Below are 26,981 nucleotides of genomic sequence, written 5' to 3'. Positions count from 1 at the left end.
TCAGCAAGCCCCCTTGAGACAGACTCCTGGCAGAGACTTGTAGGCTCTTCAGGGACTAATGCATCCAAGCAAGTGTTTGGAGTGACACCCAACCAGTGCTTTCAAGACAGTAGGATTTATTAGTCAGCTGGAACACACAGCATTGGAAGTCCTTAGGTTAGCATTGAGAAAGAAAGGTTAAAGCATAGCCCATTCTGGTTAAGCCAGAGCAAACCACCAGCCAAGTTGTAGGGCAGTGGTTCTCAAACTTTTTTTTCCGCGGACCACTTGAAAATTGCTGAGGGTCTCGGCGGACCACTTAATGATCTTTCCAAATGTTGTCTGTACCGTTAGCTAACTATTGTAAAACGCTTTGGATAAAAGTGCTATATTAAGAAAACCCTTAATAATAATTAACGTTTTTTGTGCTCTCTTGCCCCTGCTGCAGCAGCCCCGAGCTGGGGCTGGGAAAGACTGGGCGGTCTCCCCCGCCACAGCAGCCACAGAGCTGAGGCTGGGAAGGAGGGCCATCTCTCCCCCTCAGCTGCAGCCCTGGAGCTGGGGAAAGTCATCTCTTTCTCTGGCCGCTGCAGCCCTGCACGTCCCAAATTCTCTCCCCCTCCCCCGCCCTTCTCACCCCACAGCCCCTTCCCACCTACCTTCTATTCCCCCCCAAGTCTTGACAACCTTTTTATATACCTCTTCCCATTCCACCCACATACATCTGGGATCATAACTGATCAAGTCAAGTCACCTTGCATGTGCGTCTTCTCCAGGGTCCAGGCACCTAATTAGTGGAGCCATGTCTGTGCAGCTCTACTAATTAGGTGAGTGGCCCTTCATTCTCTCGTGTGCAGCTGCCCAGGTGTGCACCTTAGAGGGAACCCAGACCACCTGAATGGAGCTTGCGGACCACTGATGGTCCACAGACCACAGTTTTGAGAACCTCTGCTGTAGTGGATTCCATGTCAAGCTCTGTCTCTCTGTGACTTCTTTAGTCAGTCCCAGATGAGAGCTGCAAACTTCTGCCAGAGCCCAAGCAACTCTATCCTCTCCTGGTCATAGCTCAGTCCTTTATTGCCCAGGCGGGCCCATGCTGTGTTCACAACCCCCCCGGCTGGTGCTTCCCACTGTTAAGTTCATTCATTAGTCATTTGAGCTTGCATTGTGTCTCAGGTCTCTGTGTTGATCTGGGTCGGTTTCAACTAATTCTTTAACAACTCTATTCATTCCACCCAGACAGTGAGGACAGATGAATGGACGGACACACAAGCGCGCACACACATGTCTCTTAGTCTGCCCTGAGAGCAAACTTAGTCCTTCTCTCCCCCCCCCACTCCACTGGGTAGCAATGCAAAGTATAGAGGGAAACTGAGGTGCACATGGGATTCCTAAAAACTATTGCAGAAAATGTCCACTTCACAAACAAGTTATTTATTTAATTAAGAAGATGAAGTTGGTGCAGTGTATGCACACAAGCTTTGAACTTTACTTAAAACAGACAAATATAAGTGAAATAATAAGTGTAGATAAGCATAAGAATAAGATAAGTACAATAAAATGGTTTTCTGGATTGTTCATTCTTACTGCGTGTACTTGCCACTTTATGGAGACCACTAGAAACAAAGATGGAAGTAAAATTAAGAAGAGATCACCCCCAAGAGGAAGGTGCTGGGCCAGGCTTCCTACCCGGTTGTTCTGTGTCACCATCTCAGTGTCACAGCTGGTCTTGACAATCTTTTTATACACCTCTTCCCATTCCACCCACATACATCTGGGATCATAACTGATCAAGTCAAGTCACAGCCCCGGATTCAGATCTGGTATTCCGGGAAGTGTTATGGTTGACATTTCTGACCGTTAACCCAAACCTTTGTCAGTCCCTTTTCCAATAGTACACCAAAGCAGGCAGTGAGTTCTTGCAAAAGCCCCTAAAATGCTACCATCTGTTTGTTTGTGGTTTGCCTGTTAAGCACCAGATGCATTTTGAAACAAACACAACATACATATTGCTAAATTTTATTTCCTTAAGTCAAGTTCATCATTCTGTAACCTTTGGTCAAGCAACATGTCCATGCTATCTTATAGCAACTGCCAGTTTCTACCAGGCCTCAGTCTAGGCCCTTAACACTTAATGCTAAAGACCTGTAGCCAGGCCTATTTTTCATACATACATTTTGGTTCTTCTACTTGCTTCTATAGCGTCAATAATTTCCATTATTTCTGTAAGCATGCTTAGCAGATAGATTATATTTTAACCAAAATTGCAAACCCTCCTTGATCAGGTCAGGGGTCAACAATTGTTTCAAATATTAGCCAAGGAAATAGTTACTACAAAGGCCAAACTTTTAAAGGACTAGTGAGATTTGGATAGTACAACTCCGCAATAAGAGGCCTTCGCTACATGAAACAAAACTGTGAGGTGATTGCTGCTTCTGCACTTGACATTCATTTTGGTCACATGAAGTATCTAAGGCATATCAGCCCCTGGAAAAATTATTTTAGCTTTAAGGATAAGTTCTATTTTTGCTAAGTCTAACCTTGATGTTAGTTGCTATACTTTTTTTGCTAGGTATTGAAATTTAAAAATAATGTTTTCTGTGTTTGAATTCTGAGCATGATGCATATAACTATATAGGTAGCTATGTGATCAGAGGAAACCATTTATGTTATGGTGGTCAAGTGAGTGACCCTATCCCGCTCTGCATTTCCTCTTCCTACACATAGCCAGTCCACTTTTAGAAAATCTGATGCACTGTGTTCCCTTGACCTGAGATCCTAGGGCCCCAAGTTAACACTAGGGTAATGGCCTGCCAAAGTTTTATATTAGAGAAGAATTGTTTGAATGGGAAACAATAGCTGGATCAAGAATCTCTTTCCTCATCCAAAACAAGTTGCAGGCCCACACATCACAGAATTTGATGTAAACTAGTCCGGACTCCCTGAAACCTAAAGCTCTTCATACAGCGTGTAGTATTATTACGGGAAACCATTTTTTTCTTTGAGTGAGCTGGTCCAGAACCAGTACTTTCAAAAGCTTACTTGTCATGAAGGTATTGGTGCTCATCCACAAACACTTGAATATCAAGGTGCTTATAATAGAGTCCTTGGTGAATTAGGTGGCCCAGTGATTAGTGTACTTAGTACCCCCTTCTGGTGGGTCCTGGTCTTCTATTCAGAAGTGTGGTGGATAGGCTGTGTGAGCCCCTCCTGTCATGGGGGCAGTGGTAGGGGAGCCCAGTTCCACCCACTCCACCTCTCTGGCCGCTGAAAGTGCCCTCTGAGTTACACTCCCAGGGTCACTTCCCATCGCTGCTTTTCTCTCCTCGCTTTCAGTCCCAGATAACGTGAAGAAGAAAAACAAAAGGTAACCGAACTGTCAGCCACAGCCACACTCAGCAAATTGCCTTACTCCTTCAGGGAGGCTTCTCCAGTGCTCTTGTCAGGAGCCTTCAGGGCAGGTCTGTCCTCCTCCCCAGCCGCCCCACTTCTGAGCATGACTGCTCCTTTTTCAACCCAGTTGGCGCGTGCTCTGCAGGGCTGAAGGGGTGGGGCTACCTGGCCCCAGTTCTGTCCTTTAACCCTGTCTGGCCTGGGGTGGGGTTTGTATACCCTGCCACAATGCTGAGTATTTATAAGGTGCTTTAGATTGGCATTTCTAGCACTAGCAGAATAAAATATAATGAAGTTAAAATTGCTGCTTAATACTATCTTGCTTTTTTCCATCTTCTCTGCATTCAGATGGTATAAAGCGTTAGCTTCTAGCTGTACTAGTCCTCAAAATATTGGCAGCCAAAATATTATTCCAGGAGGTGGGGGAAGCCATATGGTAATTAGAAGATTTGGTTGGCAAAGCACTCAAATGTTTGAGTGTTTTATATAACATTGGATGGGGTCTGCAAAATTGGGCAGGAAATCTCATCAGAATAAGCTTTTGTGATTGACTTTCAATATTTCCTGCTTCCAGTGAGACTAGAAGCATTAGCAGAACAGCTTTTCTTGCAGAATTGAACTATTTTTGCTTCTGATTTCAGCCAGAACCAGGAAATGAAGTGGGGAATAAAAAATGAAAAATAAGTTACCCACGCTTTTTCTAACGTTAAAAGTTCTGGGCACAAGTTTGGGTTGTTTCTTATTTTATACAAACCAGTTCCCATCCTCTCTAGTGTTGTTTGTTTTTCTCACCTGATTGTTTTGAAAAGAAACCAATTTGTATGGCAACATTTGCCATGTAATAAAGTTACAGGTAAATCTTTAAGTATTCTCAATTTGATGCTGCTGGATTTTTGTACTTTCTGATTTTTTTTTTTTAAATAATATTGTGTATATTTTCTGCTGCAGGATTTGTTGCTGCTTAGTCTTAGTCATAGTCATTGGCAGCACTTTCTCTTGAAATATACTGCCACTTTTCTCTAAGATCGAAGAATGGTCTTTTATGCATGGTGGCTTCTGTCTATGGACAGCTGGATTATCACTCAAGCTGTCCCTAACAGGAGCCAGAACAGGCAGGACAGGCTGATGTTTTTCAAGATGCTTTGGAGTTTGGATGAGCTGAACCTTCCATTGTTTCTCATTCTCCTTCTTGCTACTCGTTCTCCATTCTGCTACTCACACTGTCGAATGTTGTCAATCGTTACATTGTGCTGCATGGTTTTTGTATTTAATAGAGTGGTATGGCTGAAAAATCAAAAAGAAAGACATATGAAAACTGATCTGTTCCTCTTCGGCAATCATATCAGTAGCAGTATGTGTGTCTGTCTTGTGACAGAGACTCGTTCCTTTATATGAAAGGCAGCTTCAACTGATTCTTATTCCCTCCCTCCCCCCTACCATCTAGGATAATGGCAGTCTGGTGACTTTCCCAGAGACATCTTGGAGCAAAGGAAGTTGTGGTTGTAGGACATACTGTTTCCTCCAGCTTATACACTTGGCTGGTGCAGCTTTAAGTAAATGCCATTTAATTAAAGTGGCTGCTGAGAATAGGTCTTCTACAAGCTGTATTTAAGCACAAATTAATTTGCAAATTCCACAGATAAAAGTTGCAATCCATGGTTCTTGTTTGAGTCCAGTACGACTCCTCTCCTTCTTCCTGGAATAAAAGTAAGATAGCACTCTTCTAGCCTAGATCCTCCAGAAGAATTGTCAGGTAGCTCTAGAGCCTCTGAACATTCATCAGAGGATATGTTTCCTCATGTAGAATTTACCTAAATAAGCCCACCTAGTAAAAAGAATCCTGAGAAGAGCTAGATTGGCTCACATTCTCAAATTTTAGGTGCATTTTCATCCAGGAAAGAGCAGGCACAGAGGCCAAGGTTTTGATTCCTCCTACTCTAAAAGGATCTTTGTGCCATGTCAGGCTGGCCTTTGCACTTTCCTCTAGGAGGCGGATTCTGATATTTTAGCTCAAACTGAAGAACAGTTTGTAACAAAGTAGGTAACCGTGCCAAAAGGGTGCTTGGTAGAGTGGAAGGGGAATCAGTTGCCAAAAGTCTCCTTAATTTAAATAAATAAAACTCCAAAATGTATGCTGCACAGTTTTCCAAAAACAGGCCTGGAAAAATTTGTACTAGAATATTAAAAGATTTTTGGCTTCCAGCAGAATAGAAAAGCACAGCAGTGTGCCTGCTTTTTGCTTTCTGTTCCTCAGTAGTTCAAGAGGGATCAATCAAGTACTTTTGGACTCAAATGGCTAGATAATTATCGTTAGGCCTAAAATAAATGCCAAAAGAAAACTTTAGGGCGCAGACTGGAGCAACAGACTCTGGAATTAAACTACATGACTTAGGTTTGCATTACGCCTTTGTGCATAATGCTTTCCACTGATTCACAGTGAGGTGTAATTTCAGTTTGTAATTGGCAATCAACATTTTGCTTCCTTTCTGTCTTGGCGTCTTCACAGAAGTGCTAGTAGTATTAGCAGTAAGCAACTTTTCTAAATGATCAGAAAAGCTCTTTTGCTAGCACAAACAGCTGTGTACAAAGTGGTGGAAATGTTTCACTATCTGGGGTTTATAGTCAACCTAAAAAAAGTTACTGGTACTTTGTTTCATCATCAAAGCCATTTTACCACCTGATCAGTTTTGGTGAGGAGACATTACATCTAGGATTGGAAAAGATAATGAAAGTTGATGGAAGACCTCAAGAAAACTGAGACAATGGGTATTCTGATGGAGCCAGTATTTAAGACAGACATGGTACTTAAGGAATCAGAGCCTCTTGTCTGAGCATAATTCTGTAGGCACAGTTCTTGTCTAACCACAAATATCATAATGCTCCATGAACAACCCTGTCTTACTCAATATTTCTAGGTGCAATTCATCTTGCTGACTTTAACCTGTCTTTCTAACTGGAAACCTTTCTAACCTAGGGAGGTTGTGGAATCTCTATTACTGGAAGTTTTTAAGAACAGGTTAGACAGACACCTATCAGGAATGGTCTAGTTATTACATAGTCCTGCCTTGAGTACAGGAGACTGGACTAGATGATCTATTGAGGTCCCTTCCAGTCCTACACTTCTACAATTCTGGGAATATATACAGCGTACCATCAGCTTTGGAAATAAGAATAAAAGCGAGGAAAACATTGCATTATATAAGTAACTACCTTTTTAATGGTTCGTTCTTACCTATTTTCCAGAGAGCAGAGTTGACCTCTGATAAAGACCTATATCTCGACAACAGCTCTGTTGAAGAAGCATCAGGTGTCTATCCAATTGACGACGACGATTATTCTTCTGGGTCCGGCTCAGGTAAGACATGTCTCTTTACATTTTTTCATCTCATTGTAACGTTTTTTTCTTCTTCGGAAAGTACAAGAATGTCTGTCTAAACCTGAAAGCTATTCATCACCTTGAAATTATTGCTTTAGTTGGGAGTCCAGGGCACTTGGCTCTATACATGCATTGTGCTGAGCATCTCTCCAGATTTATCCCTTATATTTTAACTTTGTGTTCTTATGCTTTTACTACTCAGTTTGTCCAATAGCTATATCATTTTACTGAATTTCCCTGTATCTTGTCTATAGTGTGCTGAGCTTTCTAGAGTTTAGAAAGTAGAGATTTGGGCAGGTGTTCTCTCCCCCATGGGCAGATTTGAATCCTAATTGGGTATCCTAATCTTTGATATTAAATGTTTCTAGCAGGATACTAGTTTAATCCAGTCTTATTTTTCTTGTACACACACACACATTTAGATAAATGTTGTTAATAAATCTATTTACATCTTTTTAATAGAAGTCTAGATATTGCCATACAAATCTGATAGCTTTTTCTGATGTAATTTCTCCTTATAAAGTTGCAGGTACAGACTGACAGGTCTGTTTTGAGGCCTTTTGGACAGATGTAATCAAATGTAGGCAAGGAAGGTTATATTGTATGAACTACATTTGCATTACAGAGAGACTGTGTGGCCAGAAGTGCTCTGTGTAAGCTCAAAGTGTGTCTCTTTCACCAACAGAAGATGGTCCAATAAAAGATACTATCTCACCCACCATGGCTCTCTAATATCCTGGGACCAACATGGCTTCAACAGTACTGCAAACCATTTTAATATAATATAAATATAATATAAAATATAAATATTTTAATAAGTGCATGTGATTAAAGATAAGTAGTCCAAAAATTACAGAGAAGAAAGTAAGTACTAATACTAGAAAATATGACCCAATGAAAGCTGCCCTGTGCTGGTTCATTATATGGGGAAAGTTTATTAGAGTCCACGTTTTACTGAAATCCTCAGTAAATCAAAAACCAGCCACTTAGCTGTGCGCGCACACACACTATTATACCCGTAAGTAATAATGTGTGTGACTTAGTGAAGACCAGTCAAATGGCTGTGTGCATTGCCTGGCATGTGGCTTGCTCCCTGATTCAGCAGAGGCTAGTACTTAGGAGGGTGCTGTTTCCTCTCTTCACCCTCAGAGTGCAACAGGGCAGAACTTCAGTGCATGGTTCCCATGCTCAGCTTCACAGATTGCAGCCTAGCAGATCAGTGCTGAAAGACCAGGGCATAGACATTCTGATTCCTCTGGGCATGCATATACACCTTCCCCCCACCCCTTGTCCTTACTAGACAGGTCTATGCAACCCACATCGGCGCTGGATGGGCAAGACCCTTTCCTGGACCAGTGGGGCCAAGTCCAGAAAATACCTAGTGAGCTCCAGATCAGCTAGCTCCTGAATTGCTACTTCTAAACCTGTCCTACTATGGATTCTAGTAGGGCAGCATGTTCCTCTGAAAACCACAAGGACAGATTCCCTTCAACTGATCAACCCAAGAAGAGTGGACTTTAGGGACTGAAATGGGTGCCACTGGAGGCCTGAAGGAGCACAATACTGGACTTCCAATATTGTCTTGGACACTGAATATAATTACCTCCGTTACTGACATTTTATTTGTCACCATGTGCTATAGCACCATCACATTTGGTGTTGATTACTTGGGCATTATGAACCTCTGCACCACTTATTTTAGCACGCTGTCTCTGTTCTGAGATCATACACAGTACCAGGGGATCTGCAGATTACAACAGAGTCGAAGTTGTTGTTGCTCTCCATGGTGCTGAAAAGTTCTTTGAGTGGTGGCCCTATGGATACTCCACTTTGGCTGCGCGTGCATGCCGGGCACCTTTAATCGGAGATTTTCAGTGGCAGTGCCTGTTCGTCCCATGCATGCACTCTACACATCCTCCTGCACTGCACTAAGGTTACAGAGGGCTGTGCGGGTAAATTGCCCTCTGTTCCTTTTCAGCCACCTTGGCCTGAGGTGGAATATTCAGTATAACTGCGTTTGTCGGTCAAGCGTGCCTGGGCTACTATGTTAGCATTAGAGATTAGATTAGTTTGGTGTTTTATAGTTAGTGTTAGTTTTTATAGAGCATTGTTTTTGAGGATTTTTTGTCTGTCCTTTCAATTCTCTGTCCCCACCCCCTTCGTGGGGAAGTATGCCAAGATCACCAGGATTCAAATGTTTCTTCCTCAGCTTCCTACATCCTCAGCTTAACATTCCCTTAGACCTTCTAAAGTAAAAACTTTAGAGATCTCTGAAAGGGGCTCTAAGAAAAGGAACTCTGGATCGCCTCATAAAGAACACTCACCAAAAAGACTGAAGTCTCCTCATAAGTTGACTATCTCTGAGCCTTTGGGTTCTCAGCCCAGTACTATTGAGTCTCCAGGCTCCCCTGGGAGTGATGGCACAGCCAAGTCTCTGGGCTCCTCTAAAAGCCATGGTTCCAGCCACACTCCAGTAGCTAAAACATCTTTGATAATGTCAGGACATGATCAAGGCATTAGGGAGAGACAGTCTGCTCTCAGCAAACCAGTACTGACCGTCACACTCCAGCCTCCAGTACCCAACATAGTGGGGCCCTTGGTACCTCAGAGAGCTAAGTGGCCACCTCAGCCTATTTTTGCCTCAAATTATACCATCTGCTTCCTCTTCCAGAGGCCTGCCTAAATAGACCTTCACCTTGATACCATTAGTTCATCTGGTACCGCCGGAATGTAGGAACTTCAGGGACCTATCTGTGTCAGAGGAACTGGAGTCTCCCCTATTGAGGGGTACTAAGCCCTTTTTGGTACTGAGATCTGCACAGTTACCACAATTGCACCTTTCTCTGCTACTGCCTGATTCACCACCACTTTCTGGTGAAGCTCTTCCTGTGGATGATGATGAGGAGCACATCTCTCAAATATCTGACCAGGTTCTCCTGTTCACCTCTTTCTGACAGCTACAAAGAAAGAGAAGATGCTTGGGGGAGACATTATGAAGGCCTTCCTGGGTGTATGAGCAGCCATAGATGCCACCCCTTATTCCATGTGGTTCCCCTCAGTGACCATATTGTTAACAATTCTCTAGAGATTCTAGCCTCGCTTGCTGGAACTGCAGAGACTGACAGTCCCCTTCCCATCTCTTTCTCCTCAGTTACCTGAACAGTAGGAGGAAACATTTGAGGAGCCGGAGCTCAGGCTGCAGACCGATATCTCATCTGCCCCTGATGACACTGTCCTGACTCTCCCACTCTCTCTGGCTAATGACTTTAAGCAGTTCAAGACTTGGTAAAATAGGTGGCAGATTCTTTACAGGTACCCTTTGAAGAGGTCAAGGAGTCATAACACAAGCTGCTGGATATTTTACAGGCAGCATTGTCTGCTCAAGTTACCCTGCCCATTTAATGAGGCACTTTTGGATACTGCCAAGACTATCTGGCAAATTCCAGCAATGGTACCACGCACTTAACAGCGGGCTGATAAAAATACTGTATCCCATTCAAGGATTCTGAATTATTTTCCCACCCTTCTCCTAACTTATTGGTCATAGAAGTTGTCAATGAACATGGAAGGCAGCATCACACTTAGTCAATGCTGTATGACAAAGCCCAAAAATGCCTTGACCTTTTTGGACACAAGAGCTACTCCTTAGTGACCCTGCAGTTTAGGATTGCTAATTACTAGGCTCTAATGGGATAGTATAATCACACGAACGGCTCTTAAGTTTCAGTCATTTATTGAACACCTTCTAACTGAGCATCATGAGCATTTTCAGACCATTATAGCAGAAGGCTAGCTGCTCACTAGAATGTTCTTACAGGCTTCTATGGATGCTGCTGGTACTGCCAGTTGTCATGCGGCAGGCATCTTTGGTCCAGCTCTCTGTGTTCCCCAGGGAGATCCAAAAGTACAGTTGAGTACCTTCCCTTTGATAGCTTGAAACTCATTGTGGCCAAGTCTCTACATACTTTGAAGGACTCCAGGGCCACCTTGAAACCTCTTGGGATCTACAGAGCTGTAAACAAACTGAGATATAGTAGATCCCAAACAGCCCAGAAATCCCCGCCCCCCCAATCCAGCTCCCTGTGTTTCAAAGATGTACAGCGCCCCTAAGGAAAAAACTAGATTCCAGAGAAAGAGATCAACCCCTATATCTGGCCTAATCACACAGCCTTCATCATTGTCAAAACACCAGTTTTGACAGGCTGGTCGAGGGTCTGAATTGTCTTTACTTTTTGGGCTTCCAGGTGCAACAGTTCTCCACCTTCCTTCTTGAGCAAATTATTACTGAGTCTTGGAGATTATAAAATCAGGCTACTCCATTCTTTTTGCCTCCCTTCGTCCACCCCACCCATTTCCCTGTCTTTCTTCAGGGACCCCTCTTACAATCACTTGTTGACACAGAAAATCAAACCCTGTTTTAGAGCTAAACAACTTTGAGAGCACAAAAGTTTAGGATGCTCACTCTTGCAGCTGTAGTCCCTTAATTGGAGCTAGGGGCTTGGTTTTCAGCCCTTGATCTGCAGGATGTGTATTTCCATATTGTAATTCACCCAGCTCTGATATGTTTCCTTCATTTTGTGATAGGTCAGGATCAGTTCCAATACTGGGTTCTCCCATTTGGGCTTACCTCTGCTCTGAGAGTATTTTCTAAAGTTTGGGCAGTGGTCACCACCTCTTCGTGCAGTGGCGATAGTCTTTACATACCTCAACAGTTGGCTGATGAAGGAACAGTCTTATGACCAGGTTCTTTCAACTATACTGACAGCCGTGACCCTGTTCCTCAGGCTAGGTCTCAACCTCCAAAATTGAGAAGTCTATGTTGCTTCCTGTGCAGAGAATAGAATCCATAGAGGCATCCCTAGATGCTATAACAGCCAGGGCCTACCTTCCCATGGACAGGTTCATGACACTATCAGATTCTGATCTGAGGATTCAAATGAGCCCACAGACCTTCATGAGAAAATGTCTCCAACATTTGGAGTACGTGACAGCTTGCAGCTTTGTAACAAGTCATGCAAGGTTATGCCTTAATTGTTTCCATAGGTGACCAAAAACAGTCTATCTACCAAACAAGTCTAGACAGAACGGTCTAGACAGACAAGTTTCATATGAAAGATTCCCTCAACTGGTGGAAGGATTCTTGCAACATCTGTGCAGGCATCCCCTTTATTCAGCCACTCCCAACCATTACCATAACAGATGTATCTTCATTGGGCTGAAGGTGGGGGGACACATATAGGGACTCTCACTGTTCAGAGCAGACTGTTGGCCCAGGTCTGCACATCAGCCTTATGAAGCTCAGGGCAGACAGGAATGCCTTCACTTTCTTGCTTTAATCAAGGGGCAACTCTATCAAAATTATGACAGATGACATAGCTTCCATGTTTTACATAAATTGACAAGAGGCAGCAATATGCCCTTCTCTTAGTGCTGAAGCCATACAGCTATGGAATTGGTGCATAGTTAATCATATCCTCATTTTGGCAAGACATTTTCCAGGCATTCAGAACATCAGTGCTGACTCTCTCCGCAGGTGACTGTCCAAGGATTATGAGTGGGAGGTGGATTCTAGGACTTTCAGCCATATATTTGTGACCTTGAGGTTTCCAGAGGTGAACCTCTTCACCACCATCACCAACAAGAAGTTTTGTTCAAGGGGTGAAAGGGCCTTCACACGCGAGAAGATGCCTTCCTCTTAACTTGGATGAAAGGACTTTTGTATACATTTCTCCCAGTGCCCCTAACATTAAAGGTGGTGAACAAGATGAGAATGGACAGACCTCAGGCTTCCTGCTCCCATAGAGCCCTGGTTGCAGATTGGGGTCCAGAGGGCTAGCAGGCTTCCTGCTGGAGCAGCAGACCCTGAAATGCTAGCAGGTTTCCAGTGGATAATCTGCTTGTATTTTGGCAAAATTTTCATTGCATCTGTAATAGATTTGGCAACACATTTCACTACAATAACTCCAGCATTTTCCGACCAGTTCTAAAACCCACACCATGCCAAGTTCCCTTGAAGCAGCTCAAGAAGGAAACAAAGTTGACACCAAAAGATAAAGAGCTGAAAAGCCCTGGCAGCAGGAGTGGTCCATCCGCCAGTTTCAGATTAAGAATTGCTAGCTACCAAGCGCTCTTTGCAAAGTATGAGTATCTCAACTGGCAGAAAAGCTGAGTTTGCCGACAGGCTGCCTCTAGAGCCTGAGGAGTTCAAGTCCCTGATTTCTGAGGGGCAGTAGATAGCTAAAATGTGTCTGCAGGCCTCCTCAGATGCACTGTGGTTCATGGCAACCTTCATTGTCCTGAGGAGAACATCCTGGCATCAGGTATCCGATTGAAGACTTCCCCTTTGAGGGCTCTGAACTTTTTTTAACTGAAAGATGTTTGACTCTCTTCACTCACTGAAGGACTCCCAGGCTATTCTGCATTCACACGGAGTATTTATAGCAGCTCCTAGAAGGAAGCACGGAAGACCTTCATGTTCCAGGCAGAGACCATCCCCCCAGTACTTTCTACCTCTAGAGGTCCACCGAGCCTCCGAAGAGATGTCAATGCGTTCAAAGGAGAAGACTTCAGGCCTCTCCATCAGTGATCTCTCATGCTGTGACCACTTCCAAGCACCCCTTTTGTCAGGCTGGTTGAGGGTTGTGCACTACCAGTCTACAGAACCTTCAATTCTCCTTCCCCCCCATTTGAGCACCACCTCTGTTTCTTTCAGGAAGTGTGGAATTTCATAATATCAGACTGCTGAGTTCTACAGTCTCTGTGGGAAACTCTTTAGTTTCATACCCTCCCCTCCTGCTTCCCTGTCTCTATTCAGGGTTTCCCCCCTCACAAGAGACTTTGCTTCAAGAGGTGGAATCCCTTCTCACTTTAAGGGCAGTAGAAGAAGTTTCACTACAGTATGGGAGGGATTCCCGTACAGTTTCTATTTCAACTATTTCCTAATCCCAAAGAAAAAGGGGGATGGTGCCCTATCCTGGACTTGTGGAGACTTCATGCCTTTTTTTGTTGCTTCAGGTTCAAAGTGGTAACCTTTGCCTCCATAATTCCATCGTTAACACACAGGACTGGTTTGCAACTCTCAACCTGCAAGATACTTACTTCCATGTCTCTGTCCATGCTGCTCACAGGAAGTCCCTGAGGTTACTGGTGGGACAAGCACATTATCCCACACAAGGTACTACCCTTTGGAGTATCAGCTACATCAGGAGTTTTCATCAAATGCCTAGTAATGGTGGTAGCTCATCTCCAAAAACAAGAGCTAATAGTGTACCAATACCTCCACAATTGGCTGATTTGAGTAAAGTCACCTTAGCAAGTGGAGGTTCGGGTCATCAAATTCTCAGACTCTTCAAGTTAGGGCTGAAGATCTACACAGAGAAATCTTTTTACCCCTGGAACGCTGGGCCAGTGAAGGTTAAACAGTCAGCAAGCTGGCTGACCTGTAAAGAAACCCTTAAGAACATATCAAAATGATATTGCAGTGGTTTATCAGGGCCATTTCTTGTAGATAGTCATCAAAGCCATGTTGAGTAGACTAGAATCTTTAACATGTTTGCCTGTATTGTTCGAGAATCGAAAAGTAAGTGCTAAATATGTCTTTTTACCTGCATCCTATTAGAAATCTAATAATGTGATCTAATTAGCCTATAGATGCTAAATCCTGTTCCTATCTTGTAATGCTTCATTACTGTATTCTATTGACTTGGAGATCAAAAGGGGATATTATTATTTATATGGAACTTGTGGTGTCAGAATATTATTGTCCTAATCTCTCCTGGAAGCTTGTAATTCCCCATAGTAAACTACTTGTGAACTGTCTTAATAGTTTGAATGGCTATTGTTAACTGTATTGTTTGAGAAAGAACCCATTGAATAGAGATCAAACTGTCAGTTCACTTTCATCAAAGCCCACATGGTAGAGTTACCTGTGAGCACCCAGCTTGCTTCAACTATAAAGGAAGCTTTGGGCATGATCCTTTTCATCTCAGGTCATCTTAAACTTTAACAGGGAAGGTCTAAACCCTAAAAACTGAGGCCTCCAGGTGAACCCTGGATCACCCTGGAATTCTCATGGAAGAACTTTAACAAACTGTATACCTGGACTGCCTATTAGATTCTAACCTTCAGAATTGATTCCAGAAAGACTCTTACAAATCAGCAACCTCACCATCTCTGCTATGAAACTGACCTAAGGACTTTTGTATTTGTATGTATATTGATCTCTTAACCATATATAACTCGCTTTTCTTTTATTAATAAATCTTAGGTTTAGTTAATAAGGATTGGCAGAAAGTATGTATTTGGGTGAGCTCTGAAATATTCATTGACCTGGTGCGCAATGTATCTGGTCCTTTGGGATTGGTAGAAATTTAAGTATGGCAAATAAGGTTTTTACTAACCCGTCACTGTATTATACTTGGATGTTTAGATAGGTGCCAAAGGCTGGATTGGCTAAAGGGGACTGTAATTGGCTTCTGGTTAACCAGTGTGGTATTACAGAAGCTGCTTTGTTATTGGCTTGGTAAATCTAATTATAGAATAAATCACCAGTCTTGGATATCGTCTGTCCTATTTCTTGCAGTCTGCCCTGAGTTGGCATCTTCAGCATGGCTCATCCAGGCACCATGGTCACAACCCTACACATAGATTAGAGTTTATAGGGGCAGTGACAGACTCCACGACAGCCAGAGCTTACCTGTCACAAGACAGATTTAAACGCATGACCGCTCTCATCTGCCAGCTGCCAAATCAACTATGCACGTTGGTGAGAATTTGCTCAGGTCTCTTTGAATGTGTGGCTTCCTGTACGTTCATCATGCAGCATGCCAGACTACATCTACGTTGTATGTAAAACTTGCTGAAGTTGGTGAACTACCAAGCGGACATCATCTCGTATGCCGTATCTATGCAAATTCCTCCCAAAGCCCTTTCCTCACTGAACTGGAAAGGGGGAGTACTATTCCCTTAATTCTCCCCACCAAGACTCTGGTGATTGATACATCCCTCCTAGAATGGGAAGCACATCCGGACCACTGTTGGATTCCTTAGGGCATCAACCTTATTCCATCCCTGTCAGGTCACAGAGAATAACTTCATTCTGTTCCTTTAGTGCACTACCCAGATGAAACCCAGGCAGACAGTGTTGTCATACTTCCTATCCATTAGAGTAGGCCGCCTGATGGCTGCTATTTCCAATCAGATGGGGGGAGGGGTAGTTGAATTTGGGAGCTTTCTCTAATGAGGCCCAGTATTGTACTGTTAATTCAGACAAGTAGTCCTCACAGGTATCCTAACATTAATTCCATAAGTAAAATCAGGAAATAGTCCTCCAGTTAAGCATGAAAGTTCACTCCTTAGGAGCACTGACAGTCTCAAAGCAAAAGAATCATGTTTCCTGTATTGAGATCTGCTAGACAGCAACTAGGTAACCAAATTATGCATATTGACCATCCAATCTTAGTCAACGTCCCTTTCTCTTGGCAGAAGTCTTCTCCAGGCCATAGTACTAGGGAGAGAAGAAGATGATATTTTTATATAATCTACCTTGTTTTGGGTGTCCATATTTAAAGGATGATCCTACTTCCCACCCTGGAGGCACTCAGCTACGAAAATACTATCATAACAGATCCGCGGACCTTAGCACAAAGAAGATTATGAAAATACATCAATGCTTACCTGAAAAATTCCTTTCTTTTTCAGTAATAAGGTCCAAAAATCCAGCCTACGCTGGAGACAAATGGATCATCCAGAATAGAGATGAAAATTGATATTCGAGGATTTGGGTTTGTTGTCAGGTGGAATTTAGTAGGAATGTATTTCTCAAAGTGTATTTATCACATTCTGTAATTTAAGTAAGTAGAATTGGAATTAATTTAGCTACGGAAGTTTTCTTAACTGGAGGGACATTCCGGGGGTGGGACAATCCCCTGCTGCCCGTGTATTACAGGCCTGATTCTGCCCTTAAGATGCAAGAGGGCTGAAGTACTTATTGTAGTGTATCTATGGACCGTATTATTTTAAGCAGGGAAATTTTTAGGTAAGCGTGGATACCTTTTCTTATTGGATGCTTTTCCCCTCTTCTTTTTCTTTACAGGGTATTGTTTTCAAATATTTGACCAGTCCTTCATGAAGCCCCATATTGACAACATATTTCATGCAGTCTTTTTCAGAGGAATTGTCTATGCCTTAATTAAGGTGTCGTTTTAGAATTCCCTTAACGTTCTTTCAGAGTGGTGGATTTTAATATACTACATTGCAAGTTAGAATTTATTTTTTTTTAATTCCTTCACTTTTGTTTTTCTTGAATCCAATACCCTTGTACTTAATTACTGTGTGGTATGAACCCGTTCCTTACAATGCTGAAACCAGATAGTTCTTGGTCATGGGATCCAAACTTCCGTCTGACTTTCAGGTTGTCAGTCAGTTCATCTATCTGCCAAGAAGTCATTCTGGGATGACCTTTCTTCTCATTCAGACCTTTACATCTTATATTCTATATCTGTATTCTGAAAGCTCTTCTTTTCTTTTAAAAAAAATATTCAGAGGGTTTTAAACTCTAAAAGCCTGGTAACTGACATAGAGAATGGCAGAAACATTTTGGTAACTACAGTGGATTGTAGCCGTTTATCTCAAATGTTTTGTGGCAAAGCAAGGTTTTTATGAATAATCGTGGGCAGAACATCACTTATTTTTATTGATCGGAACTCTACTACAGTCAAAATGTAATGCATACGGATGATTTTCATGCAGAGATTTCCTGAACCTCATTGTTTTGTTTTAGGAGCTGAAGAAGATGAAGGTAACACCGTGATAGCAACGTCTAGAACACTTCCAAAGATACCATCAACTAGTGATGCGCCTAAAGCTGAGACAACTACACTGAAAACACAGACCAAGATTCCTGCACAAACCAAGGTTTGTGGGCAATTTCTTTTTACTGCAGCAGAGTAATACTTTTTACATGGTTTTAATCAAACATAATTCTGTTAAAAGGTTATTTGAAAACATACTTGGTGAATGGTTATGCCTATAATAATCATAAAAACCTTACCTAATATTACTACACTCTGTTAAATCAAATGTAGAGCTGGCCATAGAGCTTCTAATTCCCAGTATAAAGCCAGTGTACCAACTCTGGATTTCACTTCCAAGAAGAGTATCAAAACCAGGACAGCACATCTTCTCATGAACACACAGGTATATGTGAACATGAAATATAGTCTTAACCTTATTATGTCTCCGAAAGGGTTGCTAAATAAGCCATGTATTAAGCTGCCTCCCCTCACTCGCCCATAAAAAGGATAATTTTGTTCGTTTTTGTGGTACCTTTTGTGCTTTTCTCCAGGTTTCTCTTGAGGAAAATGCCATCCTTAAAATTCTAACATGGTATTTTGCAGTGCTTACTATGTCATTCACCAGTTCCATTGGCACACAGGTAGAAAACAATGTAGATGACAATGGGTAAAACAATAGTTGACAGGTATTCACATCACAGAACCACTATTGTAAGTGAGACACATGCTGAAAGAAGTACCAGAGATGCCAGGATTGAATGCTTGTGACAAGAACTGCTCCTTCATGCTTAGAGATGGTCTTTTAGATCCGAGACTTGTTGGCCTAGTACTATGGGGAAGTTTGTGCTGTTGCTGCCCATCCTATACATCTTCTGTGGCTGGAGAGTCTCAATATTTTCCAAACTGGCTCGTGATTTGGGTGCCTAACTTGACATGTTGAAGAGGATCTGATTTACAGAGGGCACGTGCTCTGCATATCAGACCCTTTTCAAGGTATGTCTAGACACTTTTGAGCATCTTTCCCTTTGGTTGTGAGGGCTGTCAGCCTGTCAGCTTACATAAGGACACTATCTATTATTCTTTGTATAGAGGGAGGAAAAAAGTAAAATAAAATATAAAGAAGGTCATGCAAAAATAAGATTATTAAAACCATTGTTAATAGGTATGCTTGGGCATGCTGAATCCAGTGCTTATTAAACCATGGGGCAGAAGCTTTGAGTATGAATGTTTCCTTCAAAAAAGAAGAGCTAATCACATATACAGCTGTTAGGAAAACGATAAAATAACCAGTTCAATTAGTTTCTGTACTTTGAAAAGATTTTGCTAATGTTTTAATAGCTTATTTCTGTGCTTGGGTGTTTTGTGTATGGACAATAAAATTTAAAAAATACTGAAAGCAATGTGGAAAATACTCTTGGAAAGAGATAATTGCACTTACTATTAAAGTATTTACATGGAGACTGCGTGATACAGAGAAAAGCAAGGAAGGGAAAGATAGCTCTGTGAAGGGGCTCAGAGAAGAGGACCAAAAGCTAGATCTTTCTTTCTTGGTGTATTCTTTAAGTGTGGAATAGAGAAGACTGATCTTTATATGCTGCTGTTTCAGGTTATAGATCCATTCCAAAGACAAACTAGCTGACAGACTTCTAAATCTGAGGGAAAGATTAAAATTTGCTCCCTTATCACTCAGTGAAAAAGGGGTGTCTCACAGTACCACTAATTATCAGGAGTTGAGGCTTGGTATTATTTGAATGCTCTGAAAACAAGGTCCTCTTGAATGATCTAGTCTGTCTTTCTGTATCCTTGCAGAATATTACTCATAGCTTTCTGCAGAATCACATTAGCTCAGTGGTCCATGACTAGGCCTCTTAGGTGCTATGGTAATACAAGTAATAAATATATAATAATCTTGTTTGTTGAGTCAGTCTCCAGTAATGTTGACTCCATGGTCGTCTTAATGAAGTTTCATTGACCTCACTATGATAGTGATTACTAATTATTCTGTCCTCTTGCCTCATTTTAGACCTTTCCTGCTTTTGTAAAAATGTGCTTTGACTACTACTTCCTTCTTGCTAGCCTATGTAATACGTGAGGGATTATCATAAAGACTCAGACTTTTCTCTAGACTGTACAGACTCTGTTCTCTCATCATAATTCATGTTTTCTACACCTTTCGTCACTAGTTGCCTCTTTTAAATTCAAACTTCAAGGTGGAACCTCAAACTGCCTGTAGTATGTCAGATGTAACCTCACAGGTGTTCTACAAAGACGACTAATAATTCTTTGGTCTTGCATATAATATCTTTGATACATTTTATTACAATATTATCACTATTATAATGCTGGGGGGGGCTAGTATTTACACACCCATGATTACTTTGTTTATCAGCATATAATCCATTTTATGTTTGCTAACTTTCAGTCTCTTGTTTCATACATGTGGATAATATTCTCTCTCCCCATGTAAAGCACATTCATCTATCTTTATTAAATCACACTGTATTGATTTCTGCCAAATTCTGTACTGTCTGTAAATCCTGCTGTATTTTTACTCTACCTTCCCTGCGGTTAGCTGTCCCTCCTAACTGGCTTTTCAGTGAAACTGCATTTTTGTTGCTGATCGGTTTCATCAGGGATAACCTGTCCAGGAGAATGATGTCTGAGAATCAAAGCAATATAGATGCTGAATGCTGATCTCACCGTGATGTGACCACTGAACAGATGTAGCGTTTTCATTGACTTTAGTTTTTTTATGTTTAGTAATTCTGTGGGCATTTAGGACTTTTCATCTTGTGACTTAACTCAATGCACTTTTACAGATGTGGAAAATATAATTGCACAGATCTTATAGGTATAGGTTTCATGTTTCAACAAAGACTGTATCAGTTTTATATAAATTTACTACTGCTTCTCTACTTCGTTTTTGTGTTGGAATGTGCATGTTTAGATACGATTTTCTGACTATGTAGGCTAAAGAAGTACCATTTAAAGTGCAGAAATGTACATTTTTGAAATGTGATCATTGCTTTTTTAAATGTACTATAGTCACCTGAAGAAATTGATGACAAAGAGAAAATTCACAAGACTAACTCTAACGCTAACAAAAATAAGAACGACCCAGGTGATGACACTGACGTATTTACTGAGAAGCACTCAGAAAACCTCTTTCAGAGAACAGAAGTACTTGCAGGTAAGGAGCAGCTAGTTAGGGCCTCTTTTATCACAAGGTAATATGAAAAAAATGTAGAAAATACAAAGATGCTACCTGCAGAATAATATAAACATCAAAATTCATATTGTGCCCAAGGTATTACCCTCCACATTGCTGTGGGGTCCCTGAGGATTATATGTTTCTGCAGAGCAGCCAGTATTCCTTTGTGAAGAATTAGATGGGCTTCACCCAGAGTTATTTAATCTATAGCCTACCCTTTTGCTGATTATTTGCAAGGTATTCCATCCCCCAGAAGTTCAGTGCTTCCTCCTGGGGATTCTTAGCTTTCACAACCCAGGAAGGGAGAATTGCAATTTGAACTTGGGTTTCCATGATAACTTGTAGGGCAAAGATCTGTGTCCAACCTGCCTGACCTTCAGTCCCTCCTCCTGGCAGGCGCTATCCTTCTTGAGTGCTGTTTGGGGGGCAGGGGAGATGATGTCCTGGAGGAAGCTCCAACCTCTCTTTCCACTGAGAAGCAGGGATGTCTGTGTATGGAGGGTTATCTCCATGTGTGGACCAGGGAGAGACAAGCTGGCCCCTCATTTTGTGTAGCTTATAGCAGAGCAGCACCAGATAGTGTCACACTAGTATAGCTGTACTGTTTTTCTTATAATCGGCACTGATTTCCAGGAATTTATAACTGTGAAATCCTACTAACGGTTGAAATTTGGCATCCAAACTGTTCTGGAAGTGCATTTATTTTTGTGGCATATACCAAAAAGGGGATGGTGTTTGAGCCATGGATGTGAGCTCATGCCACAAAATTCTGGATCTGAATTTCCCTGAAGCTCAAGGGGTTTGGATAAAAGAAAACTAGCATTGACATAGCATATCCAGTGGAAATATTCATTTTGATAAGTGTAGTTTGAATTGTTAGTTTGTGCACGCTGGCAAATACATGACAAATGTCCTCATTTTTGGGCTACATGAAAGGGATACAGTGTTTATCATCAAGAAATGTATTTTAGGCTTAGGTCATGGTGTAACAGACTGAAGGAGATGTGGCATGAATCAATTTCTTCCTTGGTAAAACAGAGTAGTAATCAAGAATAAATTATATGTAATTTCAGTGTTAGAAAAGTTACTTCCCTTTGTTAAAAGTAAGTTCAGAAGCAGCTAAGATTTTATAGTTACATTTGATCATGTTGTTGCTATGCTCTGGGAGCATTATTAACTTTTTGTTAACTAAAAATATTACTACTTTGAGCTGTACTTTTTAATTCCTTTAGAACTATGGGCCGTATTGTGTCTTTGACTTTTAAACAAAACTACTGAAATGTTTTTCTGTTTAAAAATCTATTTACAATGATTTCTAAAAAAGCCAATCAAGATTGTGACTTAATTGGAGCCAGTTTTTTAAATTTTAAAAGGATACAAAATATTTACTAGTTGTTTGCTATATTGGAAAACAAATTTGGAGCTACGGGTCTTATTTTGGCATATTGTGAATGTTTATTCATTTTATTGCAGCTGTTATTGCTGGTGGAGTTATTGGTTTTCTCTTCGCAATTTTCCTTATCTTGCTGTTGGTATATCGCATGAGGAAGAAGGATGAAGGCAGCTACGACCTTGGTGAACGTAAACCATCCAGTGCTGCCTATCAAAAGGCACCTACTAAGGAGTTTTATGCATAAAATTCCTACTTAGTGTCTCTATTTATGAGATCACTGAACTCTTTTAAATAAAGCTTTTGCATAGAATAATGAAGATCTTTTTTTCTTTAAAGAGCCATTATGGCACCTTTATGATAAAATCCCATTGTATTTAAAACTTTTCATGTATTCCTTTAAAAAAAAATGTAAAATGAAAACTTAACATTTGCCGTGTTCTGTGAATAACAGTGGTAAAGCATTATTTTATAAAACCATTGATGTTCACTGAATCATTTTTAAAACTTTATGCATAAATATAAAATAATGAAAATGATTGTTTTATCCTATGGCTCAATGAAAGTTGTTTAATTTTTGTCAGCATGACTCAGATTGATCTTACAAGTTAGTTTTTATTTCATTAATTTATCTGTTTCCAAAAAATGCCTTTTTGTAGTTGTCATGGTGCAATTTGTCTTCGGATAATTCAGATAACAGTAACTTTTAGTGTATATGTAATTTTTCAGCTATGTAAACTTTAATCTTCACTTTGTATAAATTTGTGTCCGAATATCAATTTTACACTTTGCATTGTTTCTCAATGTAACTGTAGCTTCAGTGAAATTGTAACAGCAAATTAATGTGTAAAATTGGATTATTACTACAAACTGTATAGTCATATCCTTACTAAACAAATCTTTAAGGAAGATTTGAAGTAAGCTACTGACAAGCCTAAGCAAACCCAAAGACTCTAACAGTATTCTGAGAAGTTGCTGCAGATATCTATGGCCACTGTATTTGTTAATTTCTTGCAATCTGAAGTTATAAGTAGGGGTTTAAAAATCAATTTTTGTTCTTAAAAATACATTTAAGTTGTAAACGTCTTTTAAAGCCTTTGAAGTGCCTATGATTCTATGTAACTCGTCGCAGACTGGTGTTAATGAATATATAACAGTAAAAGAAAATGTTGGTATTTTATAAGCACAGCCAGTTCTAATGGTAATTTTTGTAGTCTTACATGGATAGACATAAACTGTAATTTGGGAACATAAACACTACTGAATAAATCATGTGGCCTAATACTGAAATGTCATAGTTATATACTTTTGTACTTTTTTCATCTTATTCCTACTTGGTTGTGTTTAATATCACAAATTATGCCTATTAAATCTTGGAGGATGTTATCTGGAAGCCAAGACCAGAAAAAAGGTATTGATGAAACTCATGCTTTGAACAGAGATTCAGAAGTGGCAGGGAAAACGCTCAATGTTTCTTCATGTACATGCTTGGAATTTGCCTGTTTAATTATGAGGATTTCAATCTTTGCATTATATTCAATGGCAGCATTGGCACAGACATAGACTTTCTGCAAATGTTAATTTCAGGTTGTAAAACTCCAAGGAGTACGTAGAGTTTCATTTATTATGGATATTATTCTTTATTCATTCTTTTATTCCACCTTTGGAGGACCTCAGCTTGATTCAACTCAGACTCCAGAAGGAGAATTGAGAAGTGGAATATCTTTATATGAGAAGACAGACATGTTCCAAGTAGAAGAGAAAGGGCTCTGTTGGTTAGGATTCAAATAGCTGTGCAACCGATAGACATATGGAGATGACAGCAGCATGCTTGCCTATGTTAGGCTCAGTCCTCAGGTCTGTTAATTTTTTCTTTTCTGATTTCTTAATTTCAAAACTAGGTGGGCAGAAGATTGAGCTGAACAACTACTCACAAGTATATATCTTTGTATATACAATATCGGAGGTCTCCAGAGAAAAGAATCTCATAACTTCTATTTGCTGCTGCCCCAAGTTCAGTGGTCATTTAGGAAAAATTAAAATTATTCTGCACTATAATCGTTGCTTTTTAACTGCTTACACTTCCTGGTAGATTTTCTGAAGCCATAGATCTTCACCAATTAAAACCAGGGTCAGTATTTAACAGGTATACCTCATTGTGCAATATTTAGTGAAATTCAGTCAATAAAATAACTGCTTGAAACAACTGTGCCAAGAAAAGGAAATTTCAGGCAAAGGCTGTGCCACTGCTGTAAAATAAAATATTTGTTAAAGTGCCAAAATCAAGTCTGTCGTGCCTACACTAATATTTCATTTTGTATAGTTTGGCATCCAGTCTTCTCCAAGCCCGTATTACTTTCGGTAGATTGAGTTTTCTTAAAGGTGCAGTGAATGCTATTTAGTTTAGTGGTAAACATTAAATGCGTGACAGGTTGTCTACTTTTTCTTCCTAAGCAGATCATTATTAAACTGCTTGAGTAACCAACCTTTCACTTCTGAATTTCAGATCCTTTGCTTTCCAGCTACTGTAAATATTGTATACAGCATTTTAGCATATATAACATAGATGTTCATTATTTCTGTTAAAATGGTTCTACACAAGTTCTCTATTATGCATATCTCCAATTTGTTTACAACCAGCAGCAATGACTATTTGAGTTCTCTTCTTTCCCCTAGACATCACCCCTTCAAACACAGCCCATAATATGCAGCGGAATTTGGAAAACTTGTAACTGTTTGGGCAGTTTAACAGAGCCCCAAACCCTCCTGAAATGTCATTTGTTTAACACAGCAATCTGCAGTGGGAATGAAAATAACAACATTATTTATTGCCTTGAGTCACAATCTGACCTTTCCTCCTTTCCACTGCCAATGCCGCACTGTGCTATTAGAATGAAATTCTAACAAAGCTCTCATCTTGATTACAGTTTAGTTTTCATTCATAAATCTAGAGATCAGGCTTCTGTCAACAACATCTGTTTTCTAGCAATGGTATTAAAAAGGAAATTGGCATCTGTGCACCATTTCAGTCTTCTCTTAAACCGAAATTTCCAAGTGTCTTCAGTTTGCTGTCCTTTGTTCTCCTCCTGGATGTGTTCTAGCACTGCAGCCAGCACTCCGGCTCCTAAGGAATGTTGCTTGGCAGCTGCTAGACTCAGATGTCAAGCTATGGAACAGTTTCCCCCCCCCCCCCTCCTCCAGCAGTGGCATCTCTATATATAGGTTGGCTTCTTCTAAGGCCTTTTGGCTGGCCCCCACTAGTGCTTTTGTAGCAACTGTGAAACTCCTTAGCAATCTGATACAGCATTTCCTTGTGACTGATAAGTTATAGTGCTTGTCTCAATGCAGTTTTATTGTGACTCAGTCTTGACTATAAAGACCTTGCTTCCTTATAGTTTTGCAGATGAAGTCCTATGTCATTAACTTAAGTGTCCATCTCATGTCATTTTTTTTATGAAAGAATATTAGTTATACTTCTAACTGTTGATATCTTGGAACCTCTGCTTCTCCATACATTTTGCCATTCCATATTTTTAAGTTTTTTCTCTTTTTGGTGAGTGTCATAGTAAAAAAAAGTAATTGGATAAGTAAGAACATGTAAAATGTTCTTCTAGTTTCAGAAAAATTACTTACCGTTTAACTACTGGTAGGTATTTGATTCATTACTTTACGTCATATCTTACCATCAGTTTTTAACAGAACTCCCATTGAAATCAATAGGGAGTTCTGCTTAAACAGAATTTTTATTTTTTAAACAAAGCTTCTGATTCTTTGGAGTGCAGAAACCATTTTGTCTAAGAAAAGGAAGAATTTAGAAAAATATTCCTGTCAAATATAACCTGTTGGTATTGGAAGGATTGTGCTAGAACAGTATTATATATGGAAGGGCAAGTCTACACTACAAAATTAAGTCAACCTAAGTTATGCTGACGTACAGCAACCACAATAATTAAATCCTCACCAGGAGCATTTGCACCAATTTAACTGTCAGTGTGAGGCATTGTGGGATGGCTTCTGAAAAGCAGCAACAGTTGATGTAGGCAGTGCACTGTCTACACTGACACTGCATCGACTTAACTACATTGACCTAAGGGCTACAACTCTCACCGAGGCAGAGTTAAGTCAGTGTATTGGGCAAATTACATTGGTGGGAGCTGTGTTTTAGTGTAGATGCTGCAGAATTAGGTCAGCGTAAGCTGCCTTATATTGACCTAACTATAGTGTAGATTGGGCCTAAGAGAGCAGGGGAGTAGGGGTTGGGGAAAGAACAAGCATCTCTAAATACTAACTAGCAGTTCTGTGACAGGGAACTCTTACTCATATTATGTAGAGGTGTCCAGGGGGAATTAAGGAAACAGGAAAATTATTTTTCTTAAATTTGTAATCAGTTATTTCACTTACCTATGCTTGACCAAACTGAGTTATTAAAACTTCCTGTAAATGCAAGTAACTTTTTTCTGTTGGTTTCAACAACAAGTAAAACGGGGACTCCAAAACTTGAATGTATTCATGCTTTACAACTTGGTTGTCCCTTCTATTTTTAAATGAACTTTCCATTAAATTAATTTTGCTACAATTTTAATTCCCACCCATGCATTATAGGCAACTGATAGAAAACAGATTTACTGGCAAACCATGGCTGGATACTGTAGAATTAGTTTTATGGTAGCATTGTATTGCTCCAATTCTCCTCTGGCCCACGGAGCATTTTTTCAGTAAAAACAAACTGACAGGATGAGTGCCCTTTCCCCCTGTAACTGGGCAGGTCCCACGACCAGCCATGGCTCCAATAGAGATGCATTGCCCAGAGCTGGAAAGGGCCCCAAGGGGCCAGAGCTG

The 26,981-nt window shown here is 40.6% G+C and overlaps 1 protein-coding gene across 2 annotated transcripts in view; it reads left to right on the top strand.

Annotated features, from left to right (window-relative positions):
* SDC2 (syndecan 2) overlaps window positions 1-23,432 on the top strand; it is a 96,667-nt gene extending 73,235 nt beyond the window's left edge. For both annotated transcript variants that reach the window (XM_073330513.1, XM_073330514.1), the window contains exons 2-5: window positions 6,616-6,727; window positions 17,529-17,662; window positions 20,587-20,731; window positions 22,226-23,432. In XM_073330513.1, coding sequence (XP_073186614.1) covers window positions 6,616-6,727; window positions 17,529-17,662; window positions 20,587-20,731; window positions 22,226-22,389 — 555 coding nt within the window. In that variant the 3' untranslated portion in view covers window positions 22,390-23,432. The remainder of the gene's footprint in view (window positions 1-6,615; window positions 6,728-17,528; window positions 17,663-20,586; window positions 20,732-22,225) is intronic.
* Window positions 23,433-26,981: the final 3,549 nt, after the last annotated feature.

The sequence above is a fragment of the Lepidochelys kempii genome, chromosome 2, assembly GCF_965140265.1.
Source record: "Lepidochelys kempii isolate rLepKem1 chromosome 2, rLepKem1.hap2, whole genome shotgun sequence".
Taxonomy (NCBI): Eukaryota; Metazoa; Chordata; order Testudines; family Cheloniidae; genus Lepidochelys; species Lepidochelys kempii.
This window is presented reverse-complemented; position numbering and strand designations above follow the sequence as displayed.